This window comes from Echinops telfairi, unplaced genomic scaffold, assembly GCF_000313985.2.
Source record: "Echinops telfairi isolate 266 unplaced genomic scaffold, ASM31398v2 ScPeMD7_7475;HRSCAF=8513, whole genome shotgun sequence".
Lineage (NCBI taxonomy): Eukaryota > Metazoa > Chordata > Mammalia > Afrosoricida > Tenrecidae > Echinops > Echinops telfairi.
This window is the reverse complement of record NW_022111379.1, coordinates 9,019,157-9,034,350: the sequence shown is the minus strand read 5'-3', so window position 1 is coordinate 9,034,350 and position 15,194 is coordinate 9,019,157. Positions and strand designations below refer to the sequence as shown.

General features: G+C 52.7%; 1 protein-coding gene across 1 annotated transcript in view; it reads right to left on the bottom strand.

Annotated features, from left to right (window-relative positions):
• Nucleotides 1–404: 404 nt before the first annotated feature.
• Nucleotides 405–15,194, bottom strand: part of TBC1D21 (TBC1 domain family member 21) — a 16,061-nt gene continuing 1,271 nt past the window's right edge. Inside the window, exons 2-11 of the mRNA XM_004711959.2 lie at nucleotides 7,333–7,440; nucleotides 7,117–7,220; nucleotides 6,616–6,710; nucleotides 6,047–6,157; nucleotides 5,827–5,927; nucleotides 4,641–4,737; nucleotides 4,256–4,356; nucleotides 3,263–3,379; nucleotides 869–952; nucleotides 405–558 (exon numbers count right to left, since the gene is read on the bottom strand). Coding sequence (XP_004712016.1) covers nucleotides 526–558; nucleotides 869–952; nucleotides 3,263–3,379; nucleotides 4,256–4,356; nucleotides 4,641–4,737; nucleotides 5,827–5,927; nucleotides 6,047–6,157; nucleotides 6,616–6,710; nucleotides 7,117–7,220; nucleotides 7,333–7,440 — 951 coding nt within the window. The 3' untranslated portion in view covers nucleotides 405–525. The remainder of the gene's footprint in view (nucleotides 559–868; nucleotides 953–3,262; nucleotides 3,380–4,255; nucleotides 4,357–4,640; nucleotides 4,738–5,826; nucleotides 5,928–6,046; nucleotides 6,158–6,615; nucleotides 6,711–7,116; nucleotides 7,221–7,332; nucleotides 7,441–15,194) is intronic.

The window sequence follows — 15,194 nt, the reverse complement described above, 5'->3', positions numbered from 1 at the left end:
ACACACACACACACACACACACACACACACACACACACACACACGCTCCGGGGAAGAGGGGGAAGGGGGATGCTGCATCCATCGACAAGCCTAGAACACCCAGATGCTGGAAAAGACAAGGGGGGGACTCCCCCTAGAGCAGACAGAGCACATGGCTGTCGTGACCCTCCAGAGCCACGAGTCACTCGTGTGGGGGAAGCAGTTCCTGTGGGGTTCTCTGCTCCGGCGGTGGTGGGCCACCCAGTCCCTTTCCGGCACGCACCCTCTTGTAGCCCTCATAATCCCTCTGCTCACCCATCAAGCCTCTCTTCTCCCTGTGCAGTCTTGTCCTCGGCCCCAGCACTCCCCACAGTCAAAGGAGACAGTCAGCCACACACCTGACCGCAAGGGCTGTTTCTGCATCAGCTGTATTACCTACTCCCGCAGCCCGGCGCCCTGTAGGCTTGGTTGATCTGGCCCTCGCGACTAAAGAGCCATGGTCATCCTGCTCCCGGGGGCGGCTTTCCGCTGTGGATGCTGGGGCCCTCAGAGGAGGAAGTCCTTTAGTGGCTGAGGGACCTGGGGGAGGAGAGGGTTCCAGCAGGTGTGCGGAGCACAGACATTGGTCTGCTCTTCTCCTTCTTCAGGGACCTCCTCCCCCATCCCTGGGTGCCCACCCTGTGCCCTGCTCCGCTGTAGGGAGATGAGGAAGGGGCAGAGGTCCCGTTCTGAGGATGCAGCCTGCTCAGGAAGAGGAGAGATGCTCTCTGTTGGAGACCAGGCCACAAAGCCTCTGTGTCTTTGAAGTGGAGAATGTCTGGCTTTGGCTGGGCTTGGGGAGACCAGGGAAGGCTTCCTGGAGGAGGGAGACATACCCTGGGCTACTTACCTCACGTTGCATGAGCTCAGCGTACACCACGCAGGCTGCGGAGATGAGCTCCTCAGCGTCCAGGTCAATGAGATTGTTGCAGGCCTGTTCAGGGAGAAAGGGTGTGTGTGTGTGTGTGTGTGTGTGTGTGTGTGTGTGCATGCACACGTGCATGTGAGAGCAGGTCTCCCTATGCACTCAGGCACACGCAGCTGCTCGTAGCACTGAGATAACGATGATGGTCTCTGTTCAGTGTGGTGACTAGGAGCCTCCTAATGTCCCCACCACCAGCCTGGCATCCAAGCCCAGCCCGACCCACTGCCATATAGGGTCAATTCCGACTCAGAGCGAGGCTTCGCAGGGCCTCAAAGGCTGTAAATCTTCACAGGAGCAGACGGCCTTCTCTTTCTCCCGCCGAACAGCTGGTGGGGCTGAACCACTGACCTGGGAGGTAGCAGCCCAACACTTACCCACAGCACCACCAGGGCCCTTAGGAGTGCCTGAAACTCACCATCAGGAGTCTATCTTTGGGAGGAGGGGATGGTGATGGTAGTATTCATCCCGGGAGCCCTGGGGTTTCCACCCAGTGTCTCTGGGGCTTCTGGGGAAGAGATCACTCTTGTGTTTTACGCACGGGGTACCGCCTTAGATGGTTTTTAAATGGAGGAGAAACTCGCATAAAAACACACCGCTTTAAAATGCACAGCTCTGCGGCATCCACCTACAGTACTGGGAGATGTCAGCACCTCAAAGGAGACCCCTATCCATTCCTGACGCAGGCCCCCTGTTCCCCCTGCCCGACAGTTCCCCGCACCCTGAATCTGCTTCCTGTCTCTACGGCTTTATCTGCTGTGGAGTGTGTGACCTCTGCACGGGGCTTCCCTGGCTGAGCTGACGGTGCCTCGCCCTGTGGGGAGTGGGGCTCCTTCACTCCTTGGCGTGCTGAGCCAGTGCATGATGGCGTGATTCCACTTTTACTCACTCATTTGTCAGGGGAGCGTTTGGGGTTGTTTACCCTCTGGGGCCAGAAATGTGAAATGTTGCTAGAAATAGGTCCACGTTTTTGTCAAATGAGTCCTCTTCTATTTTTTAAGGTCACAGGGTCCTTGGTCTTGGAAGACGTGCATGCCCCTGAGAGGCAAGGATGGCGAGACTTGCTCTCACAGGTCAGGAGAGACCAGTCCCTGGAGAAGGACATCATGCTTGGTAAAGTGGAGGGGCAGCGGGCAGCAAGGAAGGCCCTAGACGAGATGGATTGACACTAGGCTCAGACAAAGCAACAGCTGGGAGGTAGATGCACCGTACGGGGCTTCCTTCTGTTGTACATAGGGTCACTATGGGCCGGAACCCCTTGGTGGCCCCTAACAACAACAAGGCCATTCTAGAAAGTCCCAGTGGATTATTCACTGGGTTGCTAAATGCTAGGTCAGCAGTACATGGCTTTCTGCTTCCATGAAGATTTACAGTCTTGGAAACCCACAGGGGCAGGTAGCTCTACTCTGCCCTCTCAGGTCGATGAGCTGGGATTGCCTCAATGGCAGTGAGGAGTTTGTTTTGTTTTGTGTTGAGTTCCTGGTAAGTCTATGCTTAACTTTGTAAGAAACTATTTGAAAAAATTTTTCAAACAAAGATGTCAGCCACTTTTTTTAAGTGTTGGAAAGCCCCAGGTCTTTTGGTCAAAGGAGGATGCTTTAGGCCAAGGAGTTTACTGGGTGCAGCTGAACCTGATGGCTCAGAACTGCTCAGGGACTCCGTTTCATGTCAATCTGAAGCTCGATGAAAGGGGAGGGGTGGAATTCCACCTGTCAATCAGGTCCCAGCCTGATGGTGCCTCCCTATGACGTGGCCTTCTCATAAGGAGGGCCTAGGGAACGCCCCCCACCCCATTCTCCCTGCCTTCACCTTCCTGCTTGCTGGACACCCAGAGAGCTGTAGAAGCCCTGCAATGCTTCCACCAACCGTGCATCCATGCGACTGCACCACCCAGCCTGTGATCTCCCTGCATTCTGCATCAGCGCATGTGGCTGCGTGAGTCTGAAGAGGGACTTAGGGACTAGTTTCAGACTTTATGGACTTGAGTTGGACTGGGCTGGGATGCTTTCTTGATGTACAATTACTCCTTGACACGAAGCTCTTCCTCACATGCATATGAGTGTCCCTGGATTTGTTTCTCTAGTCTACCTGGCCTAGTACATGATAACTTCGATGATGATAACCATCATCCCTCTCTCCCTGGCTTAGCATGGACTATTAAAGGGTCTCAGCTCAGGGTAGGTGCTCAGTAAACATGAGCTCTCATCACTAGCTTGGAAGCCCAGCGGTCCTGAGCCCTGGTCACCAGCCAGTGCTGGGGTGGTGGGTGGGGCTGTGGACCTCCAGGAGCCGATGGGCCAGCCTTGGACGGAGGGTGCTCACCAGGAGGGTGTCATCCCCGGTCATGTTCTCCTGCAGCACCTGCTCACGCACCATCTGCAGCATGCTGTAGGCCACCAGCACCTGGAAGTTCCTGCAGGGCTTCCCCGTCAGCAGCACCTGTGGGCAGCACCCATCAGCCTGGCCCTGTGGCCTGAGGCTGCAGGGAACTCAAGAACTCCCAGGGCAGCCTATCTCATGGTGAAACTCACTCACTCACTCATTCAGGTAAATGTTCTTGGTTTCTAGGCTGTGTGTTAACTAGGGGCAGAGGGGTGGGGGTGAGGGTGGGGATGGTTGGGGGGGGTTCAGAGATACAGGCTTCAGGGACTCCTTGGAGGTGGAAGAGGGGGCCATAGAGAGGGAAAGAGGTGGAGAAAGAATGAGAGTAAGAGCAAGATAGGATAAAGGTCTGTAACATTTGAAAAGCGTCTTGAGGCAGCACGTGGGAACTCAATCCAGCGTCATCCCCAAAGGCCGGGGGGGTGGTCGAGCACTTGGCCGTGGAGATAGCAGGGGAAGAGAGAGGGATGGGGTGGCCAGGCTGGCTCAGGGCACTGCATGCCAGGCTGAAGAGTTGGGCAGGGTCCTGCGGATGGTGGATGGTGGTAGGGCAGGAACGAGAGGGTGCCCCTGGGGAGTTCCGCTACCCTGACCCTGGACACTGTGATCTAGACTGTAGGGGAGGCCTGTGCTTGGAGGCCCCGCCTTTTCCAGGTGAGAGGGCTGTGAGGAGCCAGCACCCAGGTGGCATCTGAGCAAGGAGAGCAGAGGGCACCCTTGGGCAGGACAGCTGAAGTTCACGTCCAAGCTTCTACTGCCCAGGCCAGGTGAGCCCTTCTGCCCAGTCTGCCTTGCAGAAGAGCTGGGCTTCATGGCACTGTCAAACCCCAAGCTACTAAACCCAACTAAAGCCATAAATAAAGTGGTGGTGGGGGATGGGGAGGGCGGCGGGTTTGGCGTCTGCGCCACTGTCCCCAGGTGGACGCTCCTCACCTCCCAGAGCCTCCAGACGTCATCGAAGGACTTGAAGGCGCGCTGGAAGCAGAAGCAGAACCAGGGGAAGAGGGCCTGCACGGTCCCCGCGCCCTTCCCTTCTGTGGGGAGACCAGCGGGGCCTCAGCCGGCGCAAGCATGGTGCAGCACACACACACCGCAGTGCACATGCGCGGCGGAGGCCCACCCGCAGCACCCGGGAGACACCCGACAAGCACAGCGCCCACAGCCGGGTCTGGCCCGCTGCCCCTGGAGATTGCTTGGGATAGATGTTCACTTGCCCCCTCCCCCCATCGTTGCCCATCCCTTCCTGCCATTGGTTGGGCCCAGGACCCCCTCTCATGAGTGCAGAAACCGGCAAGGGCAGGAGGTAGGGTCCACTCACTCAGGTGCTCCGCAAACAAGGGGTCCATGATGGTGATGATGTTGTTGAGCATGTCCAGGTTCTTGGCCACACCGATGTTGATGACACAGCTGTGTTCCTGCACGGAGGGAGGGAGGAAGGGTGGGAAACCGAGGCAGCATCAACTTGAAGGTGCCAGAAGGCCATCCAAGTACCTCAGTCAGCCCTCCAGCCGGAGGCCCACAGTGGGCTGCGAGGTCGGTGTTTCAAACCCACCAGCCACTCCCTTCGGGAGAAGGATGGGGCAGGCTGCTCCTGTCAAGATGGACACCCGGGGAGCAGTTCTCCTCCGCTCTGACTCCGTGATGGTGGGCAGAGGGTTGGGGTGTCTGGCTCCATGTGGGCCCCTGACTCTTCTTGAGCCTGGGCATCTGTGTGTGCATGCATGTGTCTGTGTGGTCTGCATACATGTCTGCGTCTGTGTGGTCTGCATACATGTCTCTGTCTGTATGTGCCTGGATGCACAGTCTGTGATCTATAGGTACACGTGTGTCCATTTGCGTGTGTGTGTGTGTGTGTGTGTGTGTGTATGATGCATCTCAAGTGTGGTTCACAACACAGTGACCTCAGCTAGCCCCTCCTCCCCCCACCCTGGCACACACAAGCACATCATGGGTCAAGAGCACATCGGGGCAAGGAACTAGCAATGCACACTGGCCACCGGGGTGGACAGAGGGATGAGGGAGGATTCTGGGCAGCCTCTTAGGGATCAGGAGGAAAGGCTTCCTAGGGAGGGTTCTCCTCCAAAACCCCACACGCTGGGCAGGGGGAGTGCATGATGAGGGAGGGAGGAGAAGGGCAAGGTCAGGCTGAAGGTGGGGCCTTGAATGTCTGGCTAATGTAAGTGGGTTCAATTCTGGAGGCCATGGGACTCCAGGGATCTGCAGGAGGAGAGCTGGGCTTGGGGCAGCGAATGTCAGGAAAGGGGCTGGTCAGCCAGGCCCTTCAAGGTTGGATGAGAGCCGGACCTAAGCATCTGTGTACTGCCCACACCGGCCCCATGCCCCTCAGGACAGCCCCCACGGGATCCTCTGTGATGCAGAAAGCTGCCGGGGTGTGTGTGGTGGGGGGTGAGGGTTGGGGAATGGCTGGGGCTGCTGGTGTCTGCTGCCCCTCAAAGGGGCTTTTTGGAGAATCAGGGGTCCCTGAGCCCGGGCTCCGGCCTCACCGTTTTCTGCAGGAAGAACTGGAACAGCCAGAAGATCTCGTGGTCCTGCTCCACCATCAGCTGGAAGAGCATCACCATCTCGTGGAAGCCTGGCTGGTACTCTGGGGTGCAGAGGGGGCTGCTGAGTGGGGGGTCGGTGGCAGAGTGGAGCCAGGCTGGGCTTGGGGAAGCCAGGTCTGGCCAAGGTGGGGGCCGAGGGGAAGTCCCACCTCCAGCTCACCTGCCTGGATGTTGCAGACGTAACTCAGGAGGAGAATTTTCTCCAGCTTCTTCTTGTCGATGAGGACGTTGCCCAGGGCGTCTTTGTCATATAGTTTCTGGATGTCACACACTAGATCGGGGGCAAGGGACCGGTAGGAGGCACTAGGTCACCTCTGGCAGAGAGCCCAGCAATGAGTCTCTTTCCCGCACCCCATGAGGAGAGGCCCCAGAACACCCACCCTCAGGAGTGCTACAGAAGAGGGATCAGCCTCTCCTAGGCTCTACCGGTCACCGCTCTCTGGGCTCTGCCTGCCTCTAGATCTTTGGCCAGGCCCTGCTCTCTGCCCAAAACATCCACCCCTACCTCTCCGTCCCATAAAATCCAACCTAGTTCAAAAACAAAGGGCAAAGAGGACAGTGACCCAGCGGGACCAGCAGGCACCCTAGGAAACAGTGTGGGGCATGTGGGGACCCCCAGCGGAGATGGGTGGGCAATGGAGCACAATCTAGCTGGCATATGTGGTGGCACACATATCAAGGCAGTTCCTAGGAACTTGGGAACCGCCTTTCCCTGGAAAGCCCTCTCACCAATGTTATTCCGAGTCTCTATGAAGTTCCGGTGCAGGTTCTCCAGCAGGGGCTGGATCTTCTCGTACATGCCACACAAGACCTGGAAGTTCTTCCTGGAGAACAGGACTAAAGCTGAGCAAGGTGCCTTCCCCTTTTGGACTCTCGGGGCAGGGCCCCGGGTAGAGGCAGCGTCCAGGTCCCAGGGGGACACAGGGCAGGTCCCTTGCCTAGGCTGTGCCCCCCTCGGTGTCACTCTCCCACGTCTCGGCCCATGTCACCGAAGCCACTCTCTCATGGCTATCTGGAATGCAGTCATGCCCACCTGGAGGGTGGCCTGGAGGAGGGGCACTGTCTGACTGGGTGGGGTTTGGCTAGACGGATGAGGGAGGCCGTTGGAGGTGGAAAGAATGAACACAAGTTCTTCCAGAACAAGAAGACCGACCCACCAGACCCACCCCCCCACCCCGCCTACTTCATCAGCACCCATCCTCCTGTGCCAGAGGATCTGGAATGTTCTACCTCCTGGTGCTGTCCACCGTGAGGCGCTCATCCAGGGAGCTCTGCCACGAGTAGTAGCCCGTGAGGAATTTCCATGCTTCCGTCCTCACAGAAGGGTGCAGGCCCTGGTGTGCCAAGGTGGGGGTCCTTTGAGACCCCTCCCAATGCCCCACCTGCCCCTTGGCCCACCCTCTCCCCCAGGTGCAGGGCAGGCCACGGGCAACTCGGGGACCTTACTCTTTCCAGGATGTTAACACAGATGAAGTCCCGTGACTTGGCCAAGTGCCCGTTCTCGTCAAAGAAGCCGTCCCATTCCGTCTTGTCGATGGGGGGCTTTTTCTTCACCTGTAAGGACCACCATGTCAGCGCCCCATTGGGAACCGTGGGCTCGGCTTTCTAGGGTGATTTCGAAATGGTTTGGTTGTGTGGATCGCGGTTCACAGCCTCTGACTTCTGGAACTCAGTCCCGGAGGAAGTGACAGAAAAGCCGGCATACAGAAAACCTGCTGCGTGGCCAATGATCTTGATCACATGTTAGTGCCTTACCCAGAGGAGCCAGGCAGACGCTCCAAGCGTCCCGTGACAGAAGACGAGCTCAGTAAAGTAGGGTTTGCACAGTCCATGGGATATTGCAAGCATGCACAATGACGCTTACAGGGAACGGATAATCATCTGGAAAAATACTAATGTTAACAACAACACCCCCCCCCCAACTTGCGTATTAAATGTCTGTTTTTGCTAGGGAATAGATCCATTTACATCCGCGTTTACCTTGTAAAAAACGATGCCATCTATCTTCATGCAGATCCCATTAATCACTACTAAAATTGTATTAGGATAAAAGATTGAAAAACGCAAACCAACAAACCAGCCCTCCTCTCGTCTTTGGACGATAGGATTATAAGTCATTATTTGTCCTTTCTCTTGTATTTAAGCAAATCTACAATGCACACAGCTCTGATAATGAGGAGCCCTGGTGGCAAAGTGGGTGGTGACTCATTGAGCCGGTGGTTCAAACCTACCAGCCGCTGCAAGGGAGACAGATGTGGCCATCTGTTCCTGTAATCATTAAGCTTCTAATCTCTCCTGCTTTCTCTTGGACTGAGGTTTTCCTGTATTATTTTGTTGTCATTGTTGGGATTTTTGTACGATTTTCTTTATATGAAAGCCAGGATCGTGTGACAGTTGACTAATAGTTCCTCATGCGTGTGGCAGAGCCCGGGTGGTGTAGCGGTTACATTGTGGGCTGCTAACTGCAAGGTCAGCAGTGTGAAACCATCGGGTGCCCGATGGGAGAAAGACGAGGCTTTCTACTCCCCTAGAGAGTTGCAGTCTCAGAAACCCACAGGGGCAGTTCTACCCTGTCCTAGAGGGTCGCTATAGGAATCAACTTGATGGCATTAAGTGCATGCGTGTGTAAGGGTGATGGCAGGGGCGTTTCGAGGGGAATGGGGAGCTAGTGACAGGTACAAGAATGAAGAAAATGTTCTAAAACGGATTGTGGTGATGATTGTACAACTCTTTTAAATATATTTAAATCACTGAATTATATTCATGTAGTTATACATGAATTATACGTCAATGAAACTGTTTTTAAAAAATGATCATTGGGGGCAGGAGTAAAGGTATGGAAACCCACAGGCCCAGTTCTACTCTGTCCTATGGGGTCACAGTGAGTCAGAATTGACTCAAATAATAGTGTGGACATGGGCTCTGATAATGAAAAATCATTAAACATTTTGAAGAACCACATTCATGACTCCATTTTACCTTCCTGGAAGGACAAAACAGTTCATCAGTCAGAATGGTTTCTGGTTGAGATTGGGCGTGTGTGTGTGTGTGTGTGTGTGTGTGTGTGTGTGTGTAGGAGAAGGGATGAAGGGAGAGGTGTATGAACTATATGCAAAGTGTTTCCAAATGCTCATAAAACTGAATTAGGGTTTCTATTGGATCAGGGTGGGGAATATTCCTTTCTTACTTGCCTTCTCCTTCCTAGCTGTACACGGATTTCTTGAAATGCCACCGTACGGACATCCGGTGCTGATGCAGAGACCTGGGCAGGTGACTAGACCTGCCATCTTGCATCTTCCCACCTGCCCATTCATGTGCACCTGTATATGCCCTCTCATGGCTCCTGCTTTCATTTGCATATGAATCACCTGAGGAGCTTGTGAAAAGGCAAACTTTGATGCAGTGGGTTTGGGGGTGGGGCCCAAGAGGATGCGTTCCCAACAAGCTCCCTGGCGGTGATGGCTGCTATTGTGAGTAGGCAGGTAGGAGCAGAGAAAAGCGCTCTCTGGACTAAACACGGGGGATGATTTACACTAACTGTGTGCGTGGTGGGGATGAATTGAGAAATACCTTCTTTAATAGTTCACACGGCTCCATCATTTTGCTATCTGAAATGCAGGTGTTTTATTCTGGAGCTTCTAAGCCAATTTACTCCAAGTCAGAAGAGAGTTCAAGTAGTATTGTGTGTGTGTGTGTGTGTGTGTGTGTGTGTGTGTGTGTGATAGCTTCTGTGGAATTTTCTACCTCGACTAAGGTTCAGAAAAACTACATCCGAAACCTGGCCTCTCACCTGGCTTTCTCAATAAAACTTTATCGGAGCACAGCAACCCCCATTCATTCAGGAATTGCCCATGGGACACAACCATGCCACTATCTATTCATTGTCCATGGCAGCTTTCATCCTACTAAGACCATATGACATGAACAGTTGAAGGTCACCGGCGAGGAGACCATAGCAGTGCAAAACAGACTGTCTTTGTAGTGTCCTGTGTGAAATCTGAATACACAAACGATATATATCTTTTGCCTTTGGAGTGTACACTCTGGGGAGTCACATACGGATGTTTGACATGAACTCAGGTTTCAGGGTAACCACGGGAAACAACCGTTGACCACGAGCAAGCAAACAGAGCCATGAGGTTCTTTAAATGGTAGGCCAGTCTCAGGATGTCTTTGTTGCCTGACTAGCCAGCAGGGGCTAGCTTTTAATCACTCACAGTCAGGTAAACAAGAGAAGACTCTCATCATTATCTGGCCCTTTTAAATGACACCTACCTCCAACCTGTCTGCTCATTCCACAAAGACTGCATTTACTAAAGTACTTAATGGCTAACTGTATTTTGTAAAGTTATTTTTCCCCCTAACGACATTAAATAACTGGACTTACATTCTGAATTGAAATATAACATCTGAACCCAGGAAAATAGGAACATACTTGACCTTGGCCTAACCTTGGGAAGCAGGGTCTGCCCTCGGCCTCCCTTCAGCAGCACAGACACTATCATCTGAACCAATCAGAGGCAGGCTTCTGCCCCTCCCACCAGCATGGCTGTCTCCCCATCCAAGTGCATGCAAACCCTGCAGCCTGCAGCGCGCCCCCCAGGAGAAGAGGGGACTAGGCAACACAGGACTGTGTCCCTGGAACCCTAACTTCAAAGAGGAAATGCATTCACTTCAGGAACACATTTCCATATGAATTTGTGCAATTTTTCAATTTCTATAACAAAACCAGCATGACCTTGGTATTGCATAGATGTTTGGGGAGAAAACGAATACCTTCACCTTACGAAGTCGTCCAGCCATCCATTTAGATCTTGAAAAACTTCTCAGAACTAGCTTGTAGTGCTCAGTGGAGAAGTCATACATTTTGTTAGGTTTATTCCAAAGTATTTCAGGGGGTTGATGCCATTGTTGATGGGATTGGTTTCAAAGTTTATTTCGATTTCCAAATGTTTGTTGCTCATATATAAAACTACAATTGATTTTTTATGTATTGATCTTCTATCCTGAAATGGTACTAAACTCATTTGTTAGTTTAGTAGCATTTTCGTTGTGTGTGTGGTAGATTCCATGGAGTTTCCTACAGTGACCAGGGATCAGCAAATTTCAGCCCTGGCCAAATCTGGCCTTGGCTGGCTTTTTCAATAAAACTTTATTGGCGCACAGCCACCCCCATTCATCTAGGTATTGTCTAAGGCCGCTGTCATGCTACCATGACAGAATTGACTAGTTGTGGCAGAGATCATATGGCACGAAAGGTTGAAAATATTTACCATGTTGCCCTTTATTGAAAAGATGGTTGCCAATCGGCGCATAGGTGATCATGTGATTTGTGAACACAGGTAGCTTTATTTGTTCCTTTGCAGGGTGAATGCCTTCCGGTTCGTTTTCTTGTCTCGGGGTCCTGGTGAGACCCTTCACACCGCGTTGGACGCGGTGTTGTTAGGTGCCAATGAGTTGGTCCCAGCTCATGGCGACATCATGCAGAACAGAGGGAACCCTGCCCGGTCCCGCACCATCTGCACACTGGTGGTTCTGTCCAAGCCCCTTGTGGCAGCCACCATGTCCGTCCACTCCCTTGATGGTCTTCCTCCGTCTCATTGACCTTGTCCCTCACCAAGGATGAGGTCCTTTCCCAAGGACAGGTCTCTCCTGATGACATGTCCAAAGTCTGTGAGGTGAAGTCCCCCCTCCTCACCTCTAAGGAGCATTCTGGTGGTATTTCTTCTTCCAAGACTTCTGTCAGTCTACACCAACACCATGATTCAATTCTTCAACTGTCTTCCTTATGTATTATCCCACAGGCATCGGAGGGGATGGAAAACCATCCTGGCTGCGGTCAGGCGTACCTGAGACCTCCAAGGGACCTCCTTGCTCTTCAACCCTTTAAAGAGGTCTGTGCAGCAGGTTTAGCCAACGCGATGCATTGCTTTGTTTCTTGACTGCTGCTTCCATCAGCATGGATTGTGGATCCAGCAAAATGAACTCCCGGACAACTTCCGTCTTTCCCCACCTTTATCACGATGTTCTCTTTGGGCTCGGTTATGATGATTTCTGTTTTCTTTCCATTGAGTTCAGGATCCTTGGTGGTGGTGTGGGTTATGAGTTGGGCTGCAAACCACAAGGCTAGCAGTTCAAAACCACCAGCCGCTCTGAGAGAGGAAGAGGAGGCTTTCTGCTCCTGGAAAGAGTCACCATCGAGACCATCTGATAGGGTTGCTGTGAGTCAGCTCTCAGTTTCTTCCATCCCACGGCACTAAGCTTGGGGTTCGGGTTTTTACATTGAGTTGTAACCCATCCTAAAACCTGCCGTCCTTAATCCTCACCAGCAAGTGCTTCCCGTCCCCCTTGCTCTCAGTGGGCAGGGTGGTGTCATCTGCCTCTCACAGGTTGTGAAGAAGCTTCCTCCCGTCCTGCTGCTGCTCACTAAAGCGATGACAGCTGACCCCCGAGTCGGTTCTGGTCTCGGTTCTCCTAAGCATTCACTTATCCATTCACCCCCTACGATGGTCTGAACTCTGCGTTCTTCACAGATGTCCTTTGTCAGGTTCAGAATGCCTTGCTGTTCCTCGTCTGCTGAGAATCTGCAGCAGAAGGATGTCCTGCAAGGATGTCCTGCATCTCCGGAATGATCAGACAGGCTTTCTCTCGCAGCTGGTTAACATGGCAGCCTTATGAAAGCAAACTTGCAGTGCTTTCGATTGGGGTAGCCTTGGTGATCGTAGATCATCCCTTCCAATGTCTCATTGGGTTCCATTTGATCGTTTTTTGCGCAGAATTTTTCCACCTCTGTTCACGAGAGAGGTTTGTCTGTCATTTTCTGTTCGTGTCACGCCTTATGCTTTGATATCAGGGTCATGTTGGTTTCATCGAATGGGTGAGGGACATCGTCCGTGATTTTAATTGTCTGGAAGAGCTGTGTCGAACTGAACTCACCAGTAAAGCCATCTGGGCCTGGAGGTCTTGGAGGGGGTTTTGGGAGGGAAACGTTTTTGAACCACACATCTGATGTCTTCATTAGATCTAGGGGCTGAGTCCAGAGAAATGGCTTTATTCTTGAAGAACTACAAACTTGTAAGAACCGGCTCTTTTCCTTCTAACGCACACCCAACCCTGAAAGCAAATCATGTAAGAAACAGCAAGAAATCAAGGACTTATAAACATAAAGCACAACGCTCCAAGCAAATGCTCATGAAACAAATGCATTCGTTAACTGTCAGCACTGAAGCAGCGATGAGGTGAGACGTAAGCGCTGTTCTGAGAGCATCGTCTTCGTGGGTGCCTCCCAAGTCTGAAACATGCTCGTATTAAACCCATTGAGCCTCACGATCACCTGGAGCTCACTGCGTGCTACTGAGTCTGATCTGGCTCATAGCGACCTCCTTATGAAACAGGACAGAACTGCCCCACAGGGTTTCCTGCGGTGCCATCTCAGCGTGGCAGGTCCCCAGGCCTTTCCCACTCTGAGTAGGGTTCAACACCTCCCAATCGGTTAGGAGCTCAGCACTTACCCACTGAGCCACTCGGGAGACGGACCTAGGAAATAGGCCTGGCTTTGATGTCATTATGCAAACAATTCAGGAGACCGAGACCCTGGGAGGAGGGTTCTTTAGTACACTCAGGGATATATGACATATGTGTGTATGCAAGCACATAGAACTAACAGTACGAAGAATAGACCCTGAATGTGAATGATGAGTTTAGTGAATAATAACATCTGTCTATCGGGCCCTTCAACTATCATAGATTTACCACATTAATGCAAGCTGTTGATAATAGGCAGAACTCTGTGTGTGTGTGTGTGTGTGTGTGTGTGTGTTAGACAGAAAGTTAAAAAGAGCAAAGCCTACTAATTAAAAAAATAAAATAAGTAGAGAACAGAGTTACGTCAAACGAAAGGCGAGACATGAGAAGCTGGCACGATTAGGCTCTGAGGAGCGTGCACAGTCCCCCTCATAGAAAACACAGCTCCAGCACAATCAGGCAGAGATGATGAGGCATCTGCTGAATGCTGAGAACTTGCCTTTCTAAACCCCTACCTGCCACCATGGCCCATCTCCCTTGTTTTCCACGACTGGATTGGTTTACCAAAAGTCTGCCTCCTCCTCCCTGGAAGTTCCATCCCTCTATGTCCAGCACTTCTCTGTACCCCTCTAAGCCTAAAAGCAGATGACAGGCCACCCACAAGAATGCCCGAGAAGGACACTGACGGGCCAGCTAAGGACCAGCCCAAGGACCATGCTGGCCTGCTGAGAGCCAGAGGGATAAAGTCCCTGCGGGAGCCACACACCCCTTCCCTCAGGACCTCCACACCCCATGCCTGGTCTGAGTCAGAGGACCAGTATCTGGGGACCTTCCAAATGATGGAGGCTGTCAACTGTGCGATCTTTCAAATCCGTCTTCATCCTCCTCGTTCCACCCATTCTTTGCTCCATCAATCTTTATGCCCACCCTCTGGCTCCAATGGACTGGTAATAGATGAGAGGGAATAGGCCCTCTGGGGCCTGCACAGAATGTCAGCTCTGCCATAGGACTCCTGTTCTATAGGAACCCCCCCCCTCCCACCTTCACACTGTGCATGGTAAAGCTTCCTCCAGTGAACGGGACCTTGGTGATGTTTCCCTTGGAGATAGTGGCCAGCAATGAGCCTCCTTCGCTCAGGACCCCTAACAGCTACCTGCTGTCAGAGGCCTTGGCTACAGGCATGCCTCTCTCCACCCCTCTTCCCCCTGAGGCATCCCTGGGTGAAGGGGCCTCTCCCGTCTGTTCAGGAAGGTGGAAAAGCCACTAGAGTGGAAGGGAACGATTCTATAAGGGCTTTTGCTGCCCAGTTGCTCTAAATACCCAGACTTAACAGAGCCTGCAATCAATCCTGGGAAGGGTCACTGACTTCCCTTCAGCTTCTCCACCTCTTTTCCGCTCCAGTCCACCTGAGGGGCAGGCACGCTCTCCCACGTAACTGTGGCTCCCTATGTCATTGAGCCTTACTCAAAGGGTGGGGAGGGTGGCCCCAGAAGAGCAGACATAGGAGAGGGCTTGAAGAAGTCTGTGGAGAAATTGAATGAAAAGATAATGGGGTCCCCCACCCCGCCCCATCAGACACTTTCTGAAGGTCTGTCCTCTTAAAACGGAAAGGATTGCTTGTATGCACACCCTGAAGAAGTTAACCTGGGGAATATTATCCACCCAGGTGTGGAGGGCGCATCACCAACACAGCAGAGTGATGGAGAGAAAGGTTTCCAGCAGGGCACTAAGCCGGTTCATTCTGCAGAAAACTTCCTTTTCCAAATCAGAGGGACTGAATCTGA